General features: G+C 38.0%; 1 protein-coding gene across 1 annotated transcript; it reads left to right on the top strand.

Annotated features, from left to right (window-relative positions):
• Positions 1–334: 334 nt before the first annotated feature.
• Positions 335–22,458, top strand: elp1 (elongator acetyltransferase complex subunit 1). The gene is made up of 37 exons (XM_056237659.1): positions 335–423; positions 955–1,134; positions 1,260–1,412; positions 1,506–1,587; positions 1,747–1,827; positions 3,251–3,336; positions 3,502–3,601; positions 3,681–3,771; positions 3,898–4,021; positions 4,276–4,369; positions 5,086–5,316; positions 5,898–6,068; positions 6,162–6,246; positions 6,743–6,898; positions 7,079–7,185; positions 7,344–7,447; positions 7,541–7,594; positions 7,704–7,809; positions 10,813–10,928; positions 11,488–11,561; positions 11,830–11,908; positions 12,056–12,135; positions 12,222–12,359; positions 12,520–12,605; positions 12,685–12,833; positions 13,529–13,652; positions 13,748–13,845; positions 15,048–15,249; positions 15,332–15,393; positions 15,468–15,530; positions 18,351–18,411; positions 18,507–18,620; positions 20,253–20,364; positions 20,594–20,721; positions 21,075–21,226; positions 22,121–22,196; positions 22,280–22,458. Exons 2-37 carry the CDS (start codon positions 985–987, stop codon positions 22,345–22,347), a joined length of 3,957 nt encoding a protein of 1,318 aa, XP_056093634.1. The 5' UTR covers positions 335–423; positions 955–984; the 3' UTR covers positions 22,348–22,458.
• Positions 22,459–22,631: the final 173 nt, after the last annotated feature.

Raw genomic sequence — 22,631 nt, 5'->3', positions numbered from 1 at the left:
ATGAATGACAGTTTTATCAATATTTATTCACAAACACACGTGAAATAAATAAATAAATTGTAGTATTGTTTAATAATGTAAATGGAAACTGTATTATTTACTAAGATTAATCATGGCTTCAACAAACTGACCCAGGAGTCGGAATTGCACCCTTATTTTATTACACTAAATCGAATCGCTGGATTGTTTTTTTAAACGATTCTTTGAAGAGCACAGTTCAAAAGAACCGATTCAAGGAAATTAATCTGACATCCGACACTGTTTCCTCCACGCCGCTAGGGCCCGCATCTGTTCATGTCTCCGCACAGCGACACTTTTTCTACGATGTCAGAGACTGCACTGACAACAACGTGCGTGTGTTGTGAATTGATATTCCCCAAATGATAATTTACCTCATATAGAAAGAATAGAAAATACAACAAGGTAAGTGTAACTTCTTTTAGATATACGCTGACTTGATTGTGTGCCATGATAAAGACAAACGTTTACTTTACATTTTATAGTCCTATAAATGATTCTCAAATTGAAATCAGTTATTTATTGGATAAATAAGAGCCTGTTGTCTAGTTAAACATATCTATTTTATCCAATTTAGTGGCACTCTATTGAGAAGTTATGATACAACCATATCTTGTATTTGCGCCATGGCAATAACGTGTTTTTAGACATATACCATGTTTTTTTTTCTCGAGTTACCTTGTAAATACCATGATGCATGAATATAGTAACCACTTACCATGGTGTATGCACTACCAGTCAAAAGTTTGGACAGAATTTATTTTGTTAGTAAAGGGAAGTGACCAACCAATCTCTAGCATTAATGTGTTTTAAGAGCATACCAGGATGCATGTCATGAAGTTGAAGTGGAGTGTCTTTTCCACTATGTCATGCTACAACATTTCTTGTTATCAAATTAAATCAATCAGTAATACAAAAAATTTACTTTTGTTTCAGATCTCATCTTGTTGAAAGCATCCATCCAAAATGCGAAACCTCAGCCTGCTGCAGCGCCTCAGATGTGTGGATCTTCCTATCCCGGGATCCCCGCAGTGTTTCACCATCAGAAGCGAGGATGGAACAGTGCTAGTGGCCTCTGAACTTGCCATCACAGAGTACGACCCACGGACCGGAGAGGTACTTCTAGATTAAATTTAAGTTTCCATATGGGTTCAAACCCCAGAAGATTGAGAGACTGACTGACTTAGTGTCTAGTACCAAATAGCTATACATTAATCTTGCTGTATAATGTGGTTTCATAGGTTTATAAAGAGGTTTCACTGATGACAGATGACTATCTCCCAGAGGATGGTAGTGGGCTTGTGGTGGGAATACAAGATCTGCCAGATCAGGAGTCAGTGTGTGTGGCCACTGCCAGTGGTGATGTCATTCTCTACAACCTCAACACCAGTCAGGTGATCATTAATTTGATCTAAATGCTCTTACATTAAAACATTTTTTAATAACACATGTGTGCTCTAACTGCTTTAATAATTTCTCTCTCACAGTTGGAGTGTGTTGGCAGTGTGGACAGTGGTCTAACCGGTATGACTTGGAGCCCAGACCAGGAGTTGGTGACTCTGACCACAGGTCTGTATCTCTAGCAATGTTATTTTAGAATCATTGAAATACAACAATGTTAACCCTACCTCTCATCAAATTTCTGTGTAACTCAATTAGTTCTGTTTAGAAGTGCATAATAATGACATTTTGCATTATGTCCATTTGTGTCTTATTATGGCATATCAGGTCAGGAGACCATTATCATGATGACCAAGGACTTTGAGCCAATAACCGAGGTTGCAATCAATCAGGATGACTTTGGCGAAGGTATAGCTAATAGAAAGTTTCATTTAACGCTCAATATCATTAGGATTGGGTATCGTTTAAATGTTAACAATCCCAATTCCGATTTTTCTAATCGATTCCTAATTTAGCCCCCCCCCCAAAAAAAAAAAAAACAAACATGGAATTATTTCACATTTATTATAAGTGTTATTGCAAAACATTTCATTGTAGCTGAATACCATGAATAAAAATCAATAGGCTATACAACACTTACACAAGCAACTTTTGCCTATGGTTTAAAAATGCCATAGCAAAAACACCTAGCCTAACTAATATAAATGTCAAGCATTATTAAAGACAAGTAAACACTCAGTAATTAAAAAAGAACAAATAAACAAATTAGCAATCGCCCATAAATCCAACTGAACAAAGATAAAATTAAAATAAACAGTGTTTTAAGATTTTCAGAGATTCAGGTACAGAAACTATAATCAAAATGTAAAATAACACTGCACTTAATAAAAAACTACAAAAATTATTCAGTCAAGAATAGCGAGTGAATTCTCTTTTTTCTTTAGTTGTTTGATAAGCGTTATTATAGACACGGCAGTAGGAATTTTAGGCTGCTTTCACTTTAAGAGCTGCACAGATCCAATATAGTTACACGTGTTTTCTTTGTCAACTGTTTACGTTCACTTGAGACATAACTGACTGTGTTTACATGTGAAAGTTAACGTGTTTCACGCATGTGAAAACAGCGTGTGATGATCTTGCACATTAAAATGACTTTTTGTGTGCGCTTTGGATGAGTGTGCTGCACAGAAAACAGTGCACGGGTCTTCTTGCGCCTGAATAGTTACAAGTCATTAAAATGCACACAAAGGAATCAATAAGAGGAATCAAAATTTAAAATTTAAATAATAAGTATCCAATTCCTGACCTTAGGTATCCAATTCTAGAATAGGCTTTATGCCGAGCGTCACGTGACCAAGCCGGAAAACGGATCACATCGCTTCCGATTCAGGTCTTTTGTATGTGCTTCATTAAATTTTTTGCGGTTTTACTCAAGATAACTTAAAAGGAGCAAGCAAAAATGAGCATAACCAATGTCCCTCGCATGTGCAGATTGATATCTAAAAGTTTTTTAATTTTTCTTCTTCACACTAACGTTTAGATATTTAAATAGCATAAAACACCAATAACAAAGTGAACTTAGTAGGTTAGCTGATTACCTTAAAAATCCATAGATATCGTAGTTAATTCTTACGCCCGTTAACACTTTCTCTGACAAGCGGATGCAATGAGACCCGTTTTCCGGTTTGGTCACGTGACGCTCGGCATAAAGCCTATTGGAATTGATTTTTGATTCCCAACCGTAAATATCATGCTTTCATGCAGGTGACTTGTGTTCACTGAATATGAGCAGATAAAGTGCCTGATTGATTATTTTGCTTCTGTGCATCAGATAAGTTCATCACAGTTGGTTGGGGGAAGAAGGAGACTCAGTTTCATGGCTCTGAGGGCAAGCAGGCCGCCCAACGGAAAGCAGCAGTAAGTTTTTCTTCTGTTTAGTATTGTTCTGCTTTACCAAACCAAACCAACCCAACGCAGCCAGCAAGTATGATACCGAGCTGAGGATCACCAGGAGACCATTGGCATTTCGACCTGGTTTGAATATGATCCTTCTTCTCACCTAGTTCTGATCCACTTTCACAGGAAGTGCAGCCTGCCCTGCCGTGGGACGACAGGAAGCCAAGGGTCACTTGGCGAGGCGATGGGCAGTTCTTTGCCGTCAGTGCTGTTTGTCCCAAGGCTGGTGAGAATTTCCCTTTTTACGGTTCTTGTTACATAAAAACGTTTGTGACTGTTAAAATATAGCTGGATTTTTGTTTCAGGTGCTCGAAAGGTTCGTATCTGGAACCGAGAATGTGTCCTGCAGGCCACCAGCGAGGTCGTTAACGGTCTGGAACACCCTCTCTGCTGGAAGTAAGACATCCTGAACGTCTTTTAACTTTTCTAACTATTTACAGAAAGTGAAATTATGCCCTTTTACCTCTGCCCTATCATTATCAATTAAAGTGCTGTTAATATTGAAGTATATTTTTCTTGTAGACCCTCTGGCAGCCTGATCGCTTCCACACAGCGACACCCTAACAAACACAGTGTGGTGTTTATGGAAAAGAACGGACTGATGCATGGAGATTTTACACTGCCTTTTGGAAAGGACCAGGTCAAGGTAGATATTAACTCCTCTAGTGTTGTCAAAAGTACCGACGGTACTGAAATTAAAAAAATTTGATGATACCAGCATTTCCCTCTAGCATTTTGAGCGTTGTTGAACGGATTCTTAAACACCTCTGATTGGCCATTGTGTTCATACGCTCAGCATATATGTCTCTGATTGGCCACTGAAGTCTTGAATGATTTTTTTTTTTAAGATTCAAGCTATAAATCATGGGGAATAAATATAAAATGGTCTGTGTTTTTCAGGTGAAGGAGCTGCTGTGGAACAGTGACTCTACTGTACTAGGGGTTTGGATGGAAGACTTAAAGGCTGGAGAGATCAACCATCCCAACACTTACAGTAAGATGCAAATCAAACTGCTTTGCATATTCAGTGATGGGGTGAGTAATAATCAGTGATGCTGATTAGGGCTGCATGATTAATCAAAATAAAACCAAAATCGCAATATGGCTTTGTGCAATTATCAAATCACAGAGACCGATATAATTAAATAAATATATGTGCTGTTTTTTCATGTACCTCATTATCCGCCAGTGTTTTCATTCTCGCATCGTCACTTTTGAGTCACTTTTACATCCATTTGGGAAAACAACATGTTCCAACCAATCTTCCCATACTTGTAATGAGAAGAGCTTATTAACAAAAGAGTCAGATGTCCATAAATATTAATTTTGTAATGTAATATAAAATTATTATTATATTTTTTTAAATACCCGTTTTTTATTTTACAATAAAATATTATATTTCTTATTTTGTTTTTATTTTCAATTTTTATATATATAATAATTATTATTAATTTTATATTGATATATAATCACAAGATTATGGCCAAATTGTGCAGCCCTAAAAAACAAGCACAGCATACCTGGAATTGTATTTATTTTTTAAATCGCAATCAATTTTTTTTTATCAGGAAAATCACACTTACATTCACTCACCCCGTACCTAAACCCCCCCTCCCCCATAAAAAAAATAAAATAATTCAGTCCTGGTGATGATACTCATTATCAGGGTTAGGGCTTATGTTTTAAACTTCTGACCTATTTCTTTCACAGTTCAGCTGTGGACTGTTGGGAATTATCACTGGTATCTGAAGCAGAGTTTGCATTTCGGCAATGAGCCCCTCAGGGCTCCGGCGTGTGTGTGTTGGGATCCGGAGAAGCCCTTGCGTCTCCACCTCCTGACTCGAGGATGGGCCGGCTACACCTACGACTGGGGCTGGAGCACTCAGCGCAGCTGTGGCAATGATTCCCATGACAACGCCAATGTGGCAGTGATTGATGGAGGTAGGGGTGGCCATTTTCCAACTCTTGAATAATTGACGAATCTCTAAAATGTTCTAAACAATGCATTATTTCTCATTTGTGTTGTAAATAAGGCATTTTAAAGGAGCTGTATGTAAGATTGTGGCCAAAACTAGTACTGCAATCACTGTCAAATTACTGTAGAGTGGTGTATCCCCTCCCCCTCCTCCCTGACTCGAGGTTGCCAGATCGGCTGCAGGATCCAGCAGGAACGTGACGAGCTGCAGCTGTGGTAACTAGAGCAGAGCTGGCAACCCGGATGCCGCAACACTACTGACTTCGTGATTGGTGGATAGGTGGAGGGTGGAGCATCAGACCAAAACACAACATGACAACATCAACATCAGTTGAGGGCTGCAACTGCACTTTTTAAATGACAATATCCTGGCCAGACTACTGTTGTCAGTGATATAAGTATTTGAAATGTACATGATTTCTTAATGTCTAGTGACATTTCAGGGCCATTTTATGATTAATTGAAATAAATTTCTTACATACAGCTCCTTTAACAATTGATGATTGAAGTGAATGGTTTCAGTGTTTAACTAACATGTGTTTTGCAGATAAAATTCTGGTGACAACATTCCGCCAGTGTGTGATCCCTCCACCTATGTGTGCGTTTGAACTTCAACTTCCTGTTCCTGTCAACTTGGTCACCTTCCATTCTCAAGCCCAGAGGACCAATGAGCTCGCAGCTCTCACAGCCGATGGGCATATTTATGTATACGGGGAAGGTGAGTCACACTCGAATTTGAAACTTTTATCAGAATTTAAAACGTCAATATCATGTTATGTAGGATTTATTCACTTGTGTTTCCTGTATTCAGGTGGTGGAGTTGAAAATGGAGGTGTACCCAAGGTTCTTGGCTTTAATGTCATCTCAGCACCATTAGTCTTAAGAAAGACATACAGGTACAGGATGATTTTGAGTTTCTCCAATCTGCTGATTTGGTGCTGAAGAAACATTTATTTTTATTATCAGTGTTAAACTTTCCCTGATTAAATGTTTTTGTAAAAAAATTCTTTAATGAATAGAAAGTTCAGAAGAACTGTCACGTTTTATCCATTTAATGCATTCTTTGTTGAATAAAAGTATTTTTTTCTTTAAAAAAATGTTTTGATGACAAACTTTTGAATGGTGGTGCAAGATATATTGCATTTAGTGTATATTTTAATGCAGCTCTAATAAAAAATGTTTTGACAAATTTATGTGAAATAACCTTTCAGAGCAAAACAAACAAATATATTAAATGTCTTTTTCACTGTTTTCTCAGAGACATGTGCTTGCGTAGAGTTTTAAGTTTTGTCATTTTCTCAGTCAGGCAAGCAGATTGATTGAGCACTACTGTGTCTGTGTGACTATGACATGCAGCCTGTATTCGGTGTGCTGATGCAGATGTGTGTGCAGGGTCGCCGCGGATCATGGGGAACCTCTAACGCTGCGCTTGCTGCTGTGGTTGAGTGAAGATTTGTTTTTGGCTGTGGCCCACGGAGTGTGCTTGACACGCCTGCTGAAACTGACCCCATCAGATAGCCAGGACCCCAAGGACACACTGGAGATCAGGTACTGCCCCCAAAATAACCAACTCCTCCGGTCTTGTTCACATTTGTATTTAGTGTAGCGCATACAAAGACAGACTGGTCTAACGAGCATAGACATGAGCTCAGGGGCTGAGAATTGTTCAAACTTGTGAATTTGCCAGTGTTTCTTTTTCTTACATTCTTGGTGTTGGTCATTTCTCAGGTCAGACGTTCCTGTGGATGGTCATGTGATCAGCTTGTGCCACAGCCTCAGAAATGGCACTGTGGCCCTGCAACTTGAAGATGGACAGATCCGGAAACTTCTTATGGGTCAGTCAGTTCATTAATTGTAACAGGAACTGAAAATGGCAATTTATGTTTAATCATGTTTTAAGTCTTTAAAAAAAGAAAAAATTTAAAAAAAGATGTAATCTAAAAATGACTAATGACATGTATAAAGGATATTAATGCTAGAATATTCCATACAGACTCTTCAGAGCTCAGTCTAACAGAATGGAAGGATTCAACTGGCAATACCATCAACTTCCCTCGGCCTTGTGTTCAGACGGCACTGTGTTCCCTCGGCGGAGAAGTAAATATATATTCTCCAGACAGAACTGAGTTGTCGGTCATGCTTTGCCCTTAAATTACAATAAATGCTTCATATGAATTTGTCTTTTAATAGGAATACTTGATAGGCCTCACTGAGAGATCACACCTCTATATCGGTGACTCACTGGTAGGTGTGAGGACCCCAAAAATGAGAACAAGGATATAAATTACATTACATTTGTTGTGTTAGTGACAAAATCTAGGCTGTTATGCTTATTAGAGTTTCTCTTCCACAGGTGGCTTCCAATATATCTTCATTTGTAGTTTATGATGACTTCCTCTTGCTCACCACACACTCTCATATGTGCCACTGTCTCAACATCAGCACGCTCTCTGTCAAAGGTACATGTGAACGCAACGAAGACATTAAATATGTAAATATATATCATATAAATATACACTACTGTTTAGGGGTGGAACGGTTCATGTATTCGTATCGAACCGAAACGGTACGGGCGTCACGGTTCGGTGCACGAATTTACACGGAGAATACACGGTATAAAAATAAATAAAACTCAGGTGCAAATTAATTAATGTAATGCGGAACTACTGTTAGATAAGCGGGTTCTTTAGGGACACATAATCTGTACCATCAGCTTAGCTCTGAATGCGCGTTCACTTCTGTAAGGGGTATACAGTTAAAAACCCAGAACCAGATATGAAGAATGAAGACCCGGAGTCAGAATTATAAAAAAATTAAAGAAAAGTTTTACTGAAGATAGTTTGCATTTTCATCAGCAGAAGTCAGCTTCAAGACTCACACAGGAGTTCGTAGGCCGCCTCGCTTACAGTTACAAAGATCACAGCAGTTATACCATTTCCAAGGTCTAAGCTACGTCATTGCTTACAGGTTGAATGATTCTCATTGGCTAAGAAACATTAAGAGCCTAAACAATTTAACACATGTGAGGAGATAGGGGTGCCTATCGCCATTAGTCAAGATAGTTGTCGTCCACTCATTAGATTTAGGTCTGTGGTGGCCTCGCAGGTTAGAGAAGGGCGCCGGGTTGTCTGGTCCGAACGTCCAGAACCTACATAGAATGTCATACGCACACACACAAATAACAGACACTAGCAAATAACAGCTCCCATCAAGGCTGAAGAGAGTCTGAGCTCCTTATTATCAGTTAAGTATACCAAAACATAATGCTAAAACATTCACTCGTTTGGGAGAAAAACAGATCACTGGCATTTACTCCCAAGGAAGGAAATATACTGGAAAGAATACATTTTAATACAACAATTAAAGTTCGATTGTAACGCTCAATATAGCTTGACCATATGTCCAACGAAGGATCATATGTGTCCACGCTGCCTTTAGGACCCTCTAACCTTTCTACTGATCCCAGAGAAAGAGACAAACGGCCTTGTGGGTTACGTGGCCTTCGTGTCCTGCGTGTACTACGTGCAATCTCAAAGTAAGATTGGAATGCACCTAAAAGAAACTGGTTATTTACATCACATGCATTTAAGAAAATATAATTTCACAAGCACAAAGAATATAAAAATTATTATGTGATAATGAATATATTTGATTATTGATTTTTATAAAGGAAGTATATAACCATTCAAAAGGATATATGATTATAGATGTATTTGTAGAGGCAAGGGATTTTGACCAACCCTTCACTTCAAACGTTGGCTTTATACGCGCGTCCTATTCGCTTTGGACTAGCGTCGAACTAGACGTGAATTTGAAGCTCTATTCGCGTTTGGTGTGACCGCATAATGAACAGGCTGCGATGTCAAGATTGCAATGCTGGAGAGTGTGTGTGTGTGTGTGCGCGAGAGAGAGGCGCGCGGGCGCGATCGAACTGTGTGAGTGAGTGAGTGAGTGAGTGAGTGAGTGAGTGAGTGAGTGAGTGAGTGAGTGAGTGAGTGAGTGAGTGAGTGAGTGAGTGAGTGAGTGAGTGAGTGAGTGAGTGAGTGAGTGAGTGAGTGAGTGAGTGAGTGAGTGAGTGAGTGAGTGAGTGAGTGAGTGAGTGAGTGAGTGAGTGAGTGAGTGAGTGAGTGAGTGAGTGAGTGAGTGAGTGAGTGAGTGAGTGAGTGAGTGAGTGAGTGAGTGAGTGAGTGAGTGAGTGAGTGAGTGAGTGAGTGAGTGAGTGAGTGAGTGAGTGAGTGAGTGAGTGAGTGAGTGAGTGAGTGAGTGAGTGAGTGAGTGAGTGAGTGAGAGTCAGTCAGTCAGTCAGTCAGTCAGTCAGTCATTAAACTTAAACCTGCAAAGTGTTTACTTATATTTGTGTACACTCGCAATAAAACACAACATTGTGCTTTTGTCAGACTGTAAAATCTTGTCAAACTGTAACCTACAACTGTCACCCAACCAAAATCACACACACACACACTGTTTTAAAAGCAAAACATATTTATCCAACTCCATTTCAAAACAGTCTGTCTTTTGGACATTCGTCATATTGCATTGGTTTTCATTTCTTGTCCTCGGAGCACTAATCTCACACATTCAACATTGATTAAAAAAGAAAATCGAATGTGTTTTTAATGGTAGTATTATTTTATACAGAAATCAATTATTTATAATTCAGATGAGAATAATGTTACATTGTCAATTAATAATGTTAATTAAAATCAAGGAAACCAAATATATTGATCTGAAATATAGCAAAATAATTTTAAATTAATAGTACAATTACCAAACATATCGCAAGGTCTTTTTGTCTTTTTATTAATTTAATTAATAAACTACTTATATAAAACTATTGTCAGTGCACTACAAATAAACTGGTTCTATGCCTTTATTAATAAAACTTATTTAAAAAATACAATGTCTTCTGCATTTTTGTTTTGCTTTTTCCCTCCATTGTACCGAAATCGTACCGAACCGTGACGTCTGAACCGAGGTATGAAGCGAAACGTGACTTCTGTGTACCGTTCCACCCCTACTACTGTTCAAAGTTTGGGGTTGGTAAGATGTTTTGTTTCGAAAGAAGTCTCTTATGCTCACCAAGCCTGCATTTATTTGATCAAGGTTTTTTTTAATGTAATTTTTTCCTGTGATGAATTTTTTTGCATCATTATGTTACTTCAGTGTCACATGATCCTTCAGAAATCATTCTAATATGCTGATTTGCTGCTCAAGAATCATTTATTATTATCATCAAAGATGAAATTCAGTATTCTTGAAGAGTTCAAAAGAACACCATTTATTTTAAAATATAAATGGTAGCATTATAGATGACTTTACTTTACAAATGATCAATTTAATGCATCTTTGATGAATAAAATCATTAAATTAAGACCCCAAAACTTTTGACCAGTGTTTTATCTAAATATAGGTATATATAAATGTAAATATACATGTATGATGTTATTGGTGTCCCTGCATAGGTCTGCAGTCAGCTCTGAGCTCAGATGCCAATCAGAATGATGAGACTGTAAGAAAGGTGGAACGAGGCTCTCGTATTGTTTCTGTGGTTCCCCAGGACACCAGACTCATACTGCAGGTGAACAGAAAGTGATTAACTAATTATCTTTCTAGGAAAAAAAAAATTTGGGATCCTCGCCACATCCAAGCATCAGAATGACATATGGTGCGTTCAAGTCATGTTGAAAAGATTGTATTTACGAGTTGAACTCACTTAAACGCTGTAAATAAGTCGTAGATATGAGTGGGAAGCTCTGGATTTTCTTTAAGCCCTGATCTTTATGAGTTGGGGGCATGTCAGTGAGAAACATGGTGGAATACCACAATATTTATAGGTATTTAGCAGTGACATTGTCAGGCTTTTTTATTTACAACAAAATAAGCTAATTCCCTGCACAAAATACAATAGCGTTGTAATACAATATGTAACAATAAAGTTTATTGTGGCAATGTGGCTTCATAAATTAATAAAGAAAAATTCAAAAGGAGCAGCATCCTTGCATTGTGGTGTTTTTCATAGTTTTCATAGGCATGCACCATTCACATTTTCTCCAAAAAAGTCTATTTGTACTGAATTTGTGGTTGTATATTTGGTGGTGTGTGTTTATATATATATTTTTTTCGTTGTTGCTTTTTAGATGCCACGAGGGAACCTGGAAACCATCCATCATCGGGCTCTTGTACTTTCTCAGCTCAGAAAATGGCTTGATGGGTATTTTACATTTACAAAAACTTCAGACAGTGCTACGTAAACAAAAAAGCATACTGATCTTTTTAAAAAATATTTGTATTTCCACATCGAAAAATACATTTATTGTATTAGTATTTTAAAATGTAAATATATTTGATTTTACATTTCTTATTCTACATGTCTGTATTTTCTATTAAAAAATAACTCACCGGTATTAAGATAAGAAAGATAAATGAAGTGAACCTGGTTTGAATTGATTTTAATCATTTTAATGTGTTGTCTGTTTCAGTCTCAGATTTAAAGATGCTTTCGAGAGCATGAGGAAGCTGAGGATCAACCTCAACCTCATTTATGACCACAATCCCTCTGTGAGTGACCTCACTCTGATGTCATTTCCTTTTACAGTAACATCTAAATGCATTCTTCCACACCATGGATTGCATTTCATTTCAGAGAATAGTACTAAATGAATAACCCCACTGCCGTCCACCTCCATCCCATGAATCCTCTCACAGGTGTTTCTTGACAACATTGAGATGTTCCTGAAACAGATTGACTCCATCAACCACATCAACCTGTTCCTCACTGAACTTAAGTAAGTTTTTAATGCAAAGGCATTGATTAAATCTCTTTTGTGTTTTCATGATTTCTCTATTAATTTAAGTATTTTGTCATTCTTAGAGAGGAAGACACCACCACAACAATGTACCCGAGTCCTTCACGCTCTGCCTCCAGTACAGCTTCAGGGAAAGGAGGAAAGAAGGTGGACATCGTCTGTGATGCTTTCCGGTCCACAATGGAGACTCTCGACCCACAGAAGTCAGTTCCTCTGTTATAAATGTTACATAATACATTTCAGGAAGTATAGTATAGCCCTTCTACTTTTTTTGCGATTACAACTAAGATTAGATTGAATTTCACACACAGTGTACGCCACGTCCTTTTCTTCCTCTTCTGACATGGTTTAATCTATACACAGATATTGTTTATGTGTTCTTACATCACACGTGAGAAAAACTACACCAGAACTGGAAATCGCTCTACAGAAGGTCCATGAGTTACGAGGTGAGCCTCAATAGACACATAATCAAACATGTTTGTTTACTGGGCTTGAGTCGGTTACATCTGTGTGTTTTGTGCGCAGTGAACCCCCCCAGCGGCTCCAACAGCGTGAGCGCAGAGGAAGCTCTGAAGTATCTTCTCTTCCTCGTCAATGTAAACGAGCTGTATGAGCATTCCCTCGGCACTTACGATTTTGACCTAGTGCTCATGGTGGCTGAAAAATCTCAGAAGGTCAGTCAGAAGATTCCCACTCTTGATATATTTCAACTCTTAGTATATATTATATTATATCTTGTTATATTTTTATTATATTGTAAAATGAACAAATGCAATTCTTTAAATTCATAATGAATAAGATTCACCTTTTCACAAGCTGCAATTTCAAATATTTGTATTACTACAGTAAATTATTTTATATTATAAGAACAAATTCAATTATATGAATACAATTCATCATTTCACATTTTATATTTATATTATATTATAGTCTATGATACTACACATAATGAATAGTTTACCTTTTCATATATAAGCAGCCATTTCAAATATTTGTATTATTATAATATATATCAGAAGCGATTTCATATAATATTTATATTATAATAGAAAAGAACAAATGCAATTCTGTAAACATAATGAATCATTTCATATATAAGCAGCCATTTCACATATTTGTATTATTTCATTATTTTATATTATAAAATGAACTAGTCCAATTTAATTAATAAATAATGAATAATACGCTATAATATAATAATATCTAAATACATATTTGTATTCCTATAATGTATCATATTATATTATTTTATATTATAACACAACAGGCACTTTCAGCGTTTTTGATGATGAGATTGATCTAGTTTCGGCACACGTCTGTCGTAGACGCTGTTTTGCAGTGGTTTATAGGCTTCTTCTCAAACATGTAGGACCCTAAAGAGTACCTGCCCTTCCTGAACATGCTGAAAACCCTGGAGCCAAACTACCAGCGCTACACCATCGATAAACACCTCAAGAGATACAGGAAGGCCTTACATCACCTCAGCAAGTGTGGTAAGGGCCTTGTAGGATGTCCCAAGTGAATACAACACCAAATATTCACTGTTGTCTCCATGTTTATTTGTCTTGTTCTACCTCATGTTTTCCAGATGAAGAACACTTCACAGAGTTGTTAAACTTGGTGAAAGATCAAAAACTGTACAGTGATGCTCTTGAGCTCTATCCTTCAGACAGTGAGCAATACAAGGCAAGTTTTATAGATGGTCCATATTTTTATATTTGTAACATTTTATTTTACCCTGAAGTCCGTTAGTCAAGGTTTGTCTCACCAATATATATACATATACACTGGCGTTCAAAAGTTTGGGATCGGTACTCTATTTTTTATGTTTTTAAAAGAAAACTGTCACTGTCACTCGTCTCATTTGCTTCAGCTGAATAGTGCTTGTTGTATTGCGCATAATTTTAGTAATTCCCGCAGTGGGCATAAGCTTGCACATAAAGCCGCCTCTCAAACAGCTCGCGAGGACCAAATTGACCTCTTTTTCTTGGCTTATTGCGCTTAAACGTTTAAATACATACACAATTATGTCAAATGCCCATCTTGCCAAGTATTCAGGTAAATGCAGTCAGTTTTGGAATGTAAATATAGAAAACGCACGTTGTGTAGCAGTATATTAGATCTGTGCATAAGCTCTTAAAGTGACAGGAGCCTAATATACCTGCTGCAAAAGACAGAGAAATCACTCGCTGCTCTTGACTGAATAACTTTTGTAACTTTAATTGTAAGCATTATGATTGCTTAATTTCTGTAGTATTTCTTACCTGAATACTACTGTTAGACCCACCTGAAAAACTTAAAGCCATGTTTATTTCATTTGTTTCTTTTTTCTATTGTATTTATTTGTGATATTGTTTGCAATTTGTTTATTTGTTCTTATGTTATTACTGACTGTTTACTTTTTTTTTGTAAATGTAGTTCAACGATTCAAATAAAGCCTCCCTGTTCTGTGTGTAAGCTATTACAACAAAAGTACCCAACTTATCCCAAAATTCTGAGATGGTAACAAATGATCTGTATGGCGGTATATCTGGCAGTTTTCCCTGTAGTATCGAAAATGGTATCGAATATCGATATTTTTTTAAGGTATCGTATCAAAGTTGGAAATTCCAGTATCGTGACAACACTAGTCTGAATACTCTATTCTGATTGGCTGGAATGTATGCATTGAAACCCTTTAATGCACAGGTAGTTCTAAGTCAGTTGAATCACTGTGCTGTTTTCATTGAAGCACACACACACATACGCCACTCGCACACAGAGATCGGAGATCGTGTTGCGCACAGTCAGAAACAGGAGAACAGAAACCCTGTGACTTTCATTAATCAATTAGCTTAAAATAGCAATGCTGACATGATCTTGACCCTCGACCCCTGTGATGTCATCAGACACTGAGCGTGGCCTATGCAGAGCATCTAGTTGAGCAGCAGCAGGCGGAGCAGGCGGGACTGTTGCTATGGAGATGTGGAGAGACGGGCCGTGCCCTGCAGGCCTTCATCAGCTGTACGAGCTGGAGGCATGCCCTCGCCGTGGCAACACACATCCCGTTGCCATCCGAACAGCTGGCGCTGCTTGCCAGGGACCTGGCAGGTTAAGACATTTCTGTTACGTATCTGTTTCCTACTGAGATTACGAATGTCCGTAAGCCATCTTGTATGTGTGATGTTTTCAGAGAAACTTCTAGAGGCCAGAAGGCACACAGAAGCCGCCCTGTGTTTGGAGCAGTATGCTAAGGTACACTGCATATTTCATAGTCATCATTGTTCCGCTCTCAAGAATGTGCTGTGCTAATATCTGTGTGTCGTCAGGACTGTGAGGAGGCGATATCCGCTCTGATACAGGGAGCTGCATGGGAAGAAGCGCTGAGATTGGTGAGCCTGTTCTTTTATGTGTGTCTTTCATTACCTGTTATTATTATCAGGTTATACTGTTTATTATTGTTGTACTGGATTACTTGATTCTGATTGCAGCATTGTTGCTAAACTGTATAAAATAATCTTTGATTTTCTAGAGATGCGCGGATGGGCTATTATTTCATCTGCAACCGCATTACAAAACTCATCATCCGTCCGCCATCCATCCGCACCAGCGTTTTTGACCAATTTTCAAAACCGCACCCGCCCGCCATCCGCTGATTGGGCGATACAAGGCGCTGCTGATGACAGCCGCGAGACTAGAAAGCTCTCAGAATATCAGCAGTGAACTCCTCTCCGATCGCCGCGCAGGGACACAAATAAATAAATAGCCTAAATTAAACGCACTTCAGCAAACCTGACCTTATCTGATAGGCTACTGTACAATATTTTCATTGTAGCCTAATAGAAAACGCATTTTGGCACATAATTTCAACATGCTGCTATTGTATGGGGCGCCAACAATGTTACCTGACAGTTCTCCATTACGGACGCGACCACTGTGAAAGTCTTTTAGTGCAGAGACCTCAAACAGAAGCACAAAGCCTTTCTTTAAAGCGAATTTCGTTTTGTATTAATTATATCTTAACTTTAATCCATGTTTCATTAACCAATTTCCTGGATTTAATAAATAAAAAGTAAATAGTCTATCTTGATTGTGTAGCCTAGGCTATTTTTCATTATAAAATATTAGGCTGTGTATACCGACATTGATCAATTATTAATATTAGATTTCATCTGTCTTTTGTAGTTAACTTATAGCTGATGGCGCACCAACAAACAAGCACTGACTTCGGTGTTTCTTTAATATCGAGGCTCAGTTTATTATATGATTGTTAGGCCTGTTGATGGTATAAAATGAATTGCACTGTGCCTTAAAGCTGCAGTCCGTAGCTTTTCCTCTTTGTCGCCATCTCTCTGTTCGAAATCTGTAACTGCAGTGATTCGCGGAATTATCATCTTTACGTGGGTTGTAAATCGGCATGAAACAGCGCGGATGAACTCAGTGTTTTGAACACAGCTGCTGTCAGTCACCGCGCTGTGTGGATACTGTCATACAGAATCACAGATTCACTTTTTGAAAGTTTGACCAACATAAGAATTTTCATAAGAAAATGTCTTCTGAACAAGTAAGTAACATCCATTTTTGTTCTGACCAACTAAGGGGGAAAAAGCATTCGACATGATAAGTGCAAATTATAGCCTACTTTGTTCTCAAATTGTTCATGTTAACAACATCAGCATTGCGTGACTAATGTTAAATTTAATGTGTTTTATGGTTACCTGTGTAGTTCAGAATTCATATTCTCCATAATAGCAAAACGAGAAAGGCACAACAAAGGAAACTCCATAACTGTGTGAATTAAGTAAACGTACTGTTACACGATTGAACTATTGAAATGTCTTACTTGTTCAGCAGGAAAAAGCCGTCTCTTCTTCCGTTTTGAACCCCTTCAAAACACGGAGTTCACGCACTTTTCAAAAGCCCCGCCGATGTTTAAATCCTTTTGTTCGCATGAGACGGTTTCTTTCTCTTTCTCTAGCCACCTTAAATCCGAAGTACGAAGTCTTTTGGGTTTTATAACTGCTGAATCTCCAGTTGACACTGATGATTGTTGTTTGGATCTTTCTGGATGCCATAAGTTTAATCATGTAAAGTGCTGCGAGAAAAGCCTATACATCTAAACATCTCGTCACGCGCAGTATAGCCGGCTAGCCGAAACTCCTTCTTTATGTGTACAGATGTGACGTAATGACGCAAAGACATGCTCGAATTTCCCGCGGAAACCCACCAGTACCACTGGAATTAAAATCATTATTACAAGCTAACCGTTTTGAATCTAGTTATGGCAAGCAGATAGTTTTGACCACTGGCAGAATATGTTTTTTTTAATATAATTATTTTGGATTATTTTTAACTTAAAAAAGTTACGGACAGCAGCTTTAAAAAGACGCACTCTCCGCTCTCTTCCCGTGCATTCAAAATTAACGGGAGTCTTCAGAACAGGCTCGTCCAGCGTCAACAGCACCGAACTTAGCTCCAATGTCAATCAACGTGTGGGCCACTTGGTGGAATCCTTTACCAGAATTTTTTTTTGGTTGTAGGTATAGTCAGATAACAGTATTTAACAATGTATACATATATTTTTCATTTGATTGGTTCAACCGCCCACCACCCGCCCGAATTTAATTAAAATATTTTTTTTTCGTCACGTCATCCTCCCGAAACCGCGGAGTCCGCGGCTGTAACCGCCAACCACGCATCTCTACTGTATACCAACAAATAATACATGAACTACATATATGCTCTATCATTCAAAGGTTTGGGGTCAGTAATTAATAATTTTATAAATGTGTAAATGGATAGTTTTATTCAGCAAGGATGCATTAAATTGATCACTAATAAAATATTTCTATTTCAAATAAATGCTGTCATGGGATCATGGCACTGGATCATGTGACACTGAAGACTGGAGTAATGATGCTGAATTAAATTCAGCTTTGATCACAGGAATAAATTACATTTTGAAACATTCAAATAGAAAACAAATTTAAATTTTAATAATATTTCAAAATATTACTGTTTTTGCTGTGTTTTTTAATCAAATAAATGCAGCCTTGGTGAGTCCAAGAGACTTTTTAAAAATCTTATCGACCATACTCAGTAGTGTACGATATATGAATTATATACCGTACTCTGCTTTCGAAGAGTATGGTCGATACAGTCTCTTATGTTTGTATGTATCATAACCTAATTTCTTTTTTATTTCATTTCAGATTTATTTGTACAACAGACAGGACATCATTGAGACAAATCTGAAGTCTGCTCTTTTAGATGGTAAACCATGTTATTTTACTTGTCTTGGCATTGACCTGTTTATTTTGTATCATATTTTGTGCTGCATCTTAACTGTACACTTGGTTTGCCTTCAGCTCACAGTAATCAGACGTCCTTCCTGGAGTCCCAGAAGACTTTGTTCATCCGCCACAAAAACCGTCTTGCTGTGGTCCGAGAACTTAAAGCCAAGGCCAGATTTGAGTTATTTGGTAAACAGGCAGTTTTAAGCCATTTCACATGTTTGATCTCATCCAATATTTTAATGAAGAGCTTTAATGTTAGTGTATATTTATTTTGATGATGTTTCTGTCAGGACCACTATCGTCAAATACGATTGACCTATATTAGCATATAGTTTGGATTGGCGGTATGGTTCTGTTCTGGGCAAGAACTCCCTGCGCATCCATGCAGTCTAACATGGATAAGAGCAGCGATAACCCCCCTTAGGGTAAACAGTACAGAACCAACATTAATGTATCGCAGATATCATTAATTCAAGATTTGAAGTACAACATAATTCGAGAATTTATTCTGATTCAAAGGCCACTCAGAAGGCCGAATACTGACTACACAAGAGGAGGAGCTGGGGAGGGAGGAGGGTAATTACCTCCTGAGAAACGCGATAGCTGCTGATAATACTGAAGTCAAGTCACATTTATTTATATAGCGCTTTTTACAATACAGATTGTTTCAAAGCAGCTTTACAGAGATAACAGGAAAATGCAACAAAGTTTGTTTCCAGAAGAAAATAGCGCCAACGTCCAGCTTAAGTAAGTTCAGTGATGTTTCATTTTGTTGTAAAAAAGTTATTAATTTAGTTCATTTATATACACTACCGTTCAAAAGTTTGGGGTCGGTACGATTTTAAATACTTTTAAAAGAATTCTCTTCTGCTAACCATGGCTGCGCTTATTTGATTAAAAATACAACAAAAATCAGTTATAGTATTAAATATTATTCCAGTGTAAATCAGCTGTTTTCTGTGTGAATATATAGTAAAGTGTAATTTATTCCTGTGATCAAAGCTGAATTTTCAGCATCACCAGTGTCAGTGTCTTCAGTGTCAAATGATCCTTCACAAATCAGTATAATATGAGGATTTGATGCTCAAGAAACATTTATTATTATTATCAATGTTGAAACAGTTGTTGCTCTGTCAGTTGTACAGTTTTTTTTGTTTGTTTTTTTAGGATTCTTTGATGAATAGGAAGTTCAAAAGAACAGCATTTGTTTGAAATAGACTCTTTTGTAACATTATAAATGTCTTTACTGTCCTTGATAAATAAAAGTATTGATTTCTTTCCTCCAAAAAATAGAAATAAAATTCTCACTGACCCCAAACTTTTGAACGGTAGTGTATATATATATATATATATATATACAGCCGCTCTGGAGAAAACCGTGATGTCTTCGTCCAGCTCAGGTTCAGTTCTCATATAATGGTGTCAATGCAGGCAGATCAATATTATTGTTGAATATTAAATGAAATGTCCCCAACTAAGCAAGCCAATGGCAACAAAGGTGAAGAAGGCGACAGCGGCAAGGAACCAAAACTCCTTCAGGTGGCAGGATGGAGAAAAAAAACCTTGGGAGAAACCAGGCACAGTCGGGGGGCCAGTTTTCCTCTGGCCAACGAACAAACAGTGTATGATTTTGATTCATGCAGCATTATAGGTCAAGAGTCAGACTGGATTGGAACAATCAGAATAAAGGAGTTTGTAAACAGTGATAGGCGTCGTATTCCTATAGGTAGACGTGGATCAGCTGAGAGTCAGCTGATGCGAGCTTGACTAACGTGACCTGCCAGAACTAACGCTACGCTTAATATTATTCTATTTCAGATGAGGATGGTGCTGACTGTGCAGATGCTGAACTCTACTCTGAGGCCAGCAGCGTCCTGACCGGCAGCCATCTTGGCTCGAAATACTCTCGCAGCAACTCTCGCATTTCATCGTGAGTGACATCACTGCTACCACAAATACAGTTCACTTAAATCAGTGGTCTCAAACTCCGCTCCTTGAGGGCCACTGCCCAAACCTAATTAAAGAAACCTGAACCAGTTAATCAAGGTCTTCAGGATTACATGGAGCTTCCAATAAAGTTTGAGACCGCTGATTGAAATGTTTCAGGAACTCAAATGTCAAAAGCCAAGTCTGATGCAGAGATTGAAATTTGTCTGCAGGAGGTCGTCTAAGAATCGTAGGAAAGCAGAGGGAAAGAAACACAGTCTGAAGGAGGGAAGCCCATTTGAGGACATCGCCCTCCTGAACGCACTTATTCAAATGATCACCATTGTTGATAAGATGAGAGGTGAGCCGAAGAAAAAAACATTATATATGTGCATGGTTCAAGTAAAATCTGGCATAAACAATTGTAAGTCAACAACTGTAACCAATACTTTTGCATACACGTAGTTATACATGCATGCATACAAAAAAACAGCATTCACACTAAAGTTCAGTGAGGAATTGTGAATTGTTCAAGTAAAATCAGGCATCATGGGTAACAGTTTAATGCTACGTTTGGCATAGTTTGACTCAGTGTATCTTTAAAACTGTACAGAATTGACACGAATAAGATCTTTTTCATTATTAAGCTGTATTCTGTGTGTTTGTGTAGAACTTGTGATTCACACTGATGATTGTTATCGTCTGACCCTGCAGAGGAAGTTCACAGCCTGCTGAAAGCTCTGGTGCTCTTCCAGTTTGACGGTCCGGCCAGCAGCCTGCAGAGAGACTACAGTGTCCTGCTGCAGCTCATGGAGGCGGCCCTTCCAGAGATCTGGAGTGAGAACCTGCAGCAGGGCCAAACTCCAGTGAGTCACACACAGGCTCTCCCTAACAGTTTTAGCTGGGGTTTAACTAACCTGGCCCTAGCCAGATGAATTTCGCTCCGCCTAGCTTCACTCATCCATCTGGAACCGATCCATTGAAATGGCGTTTCAGAAGGCTGGGCCTTATCAAAAATCCTTGCATATGATTGGATAAGCCACTTGTCTGTCATCTTTATCGACGTGCTATTTCAACCACTCACACCGAAGCCAACCCGTGACGCTGAAGAATCCGGTCGGGAGAAGGCACTGATCTATATAACATCGTTTCCACCAACAAAAGCCTTAAGAGCCGTTCTCTGATGTTCTTTTAATGAAACAATATTAGGTAGATTGGACAACACGGATGAAATAGCAGCATCAATGTTAACGCTTGTTTCCTCGATGCGAGCCGCCATTGTTGTCTGAATCAAAACAGTCTCACGGTCGCTTCTCCACTACGTCACATCTATGAAACTCCCGCCCTGCGTCCTGATTGGCTAAACCATAAAGTTGGTTGGAGAAATCACTCTCAATGGAAGAGGTTCCAGATGGATGTGAGTGAAGCTAGGCGGAGCGAAATTCATCTGGCTAGGGCCAGGTTAGGGTTTAACAGCTTAGCTCAGAATTTGATTGTTGTGTATTGTTTGAATACAAAATATTTTTGAGCTCATTGGAACTTTTATTTTATTTGGACCTTGAGGTTATTGGAATATTCTGATTTTGCTCAAAGAATGTTACATTTAAAAAAATAAATATATTTTTAAATCTATTTACTATGTTGTTCAGTTACGTGTCTCATTTCTCTCTGACCCTTAGAATTGTGGTCTAAAATGTACTTTTATTTATTTACAAAAGGCCATTTTTTGCACTTGTGAATCATGTTTCTTGTCTCTCCAGCTCACAGGTCCTAACTCAACAGCCAATAGCATTACGGCATCACTTCAGCAGCAGAGACCCGCTGTGCCTCAGCAAGGTAAGGAGTAACTCTGTACTTTCAGTGAGGATGTTTCATTCATGTCATGTTTTAAATCTACAATCATCCTTTTCACTCCTCAGACGCAGATGCCCTGACTGCTCCCAAGATGAGAAACACCATCAAGTGGAAACTCAGCATTCTCAAATAGTTTGCATGTGTCTTTAGGCCTTTTTTTTGTTTTAATAATTGTATTTTATTCAGATAAAATGTTTGCATTGTTTTATGGGATATTATGGATGAATTAAAGATTATAAAATGTTTTTGTCTTGTCGGCTTGATTGGATAGCTGTAATTATTTAATATAATTATTCATCGTTTACAATCAATTATATTTAGTCTTATTTTTGGTATAAAGAGTATTACTTTTTTTTTTTATCATTAATACAAATCTATTATTTTAATTTCTTGTTATTAAGCCCCATAATCTAACCA

Source organism: Rhinichthys klamathensis, unplaced genomic scaffold, assembly GCF_029890125.1.
Source record: "Rhinichthys klamathensis goyatoka isolate OS25496 unplaced genomic scaffold, OSU_Roscu_1.1 h1tg000491l_1, whole genome shotgun sequence".
NCBI lineage: Eukaryota > Metazoa > Chordata > Actinopteri > Cypriniformes > Leuciscidae > Rhinichthys > Rhinichthys klamathensis.
Note: the sequence above shows the minus strand (reverse complement) of the source record. Positions and strands in the feature narration are given on the sequence as shown.

Coding starts and splice junctions, on each gene's coding strand:
- elp1 (XM_056237659.1), top strand. CDS start 985: ATGCGAAACCTCAGCCTGCTGCAGCGCCTCAGATGTGTGGATCTTCCT. Junction 7,595..7,703: donor TCTATATCGGTGACTCACTG/GTAGGTGTGAGG, acceptor TCTCTTCCACAG/GTGGCTTCCAATATATCTTC. Junction 21,227..22,120: donor TGCAGCAGGGCCAAACTCCA/GTGAGTCACACA, acceptor TTGTCTCTCCAG/CTCACAGGTCCTAACTCAAC.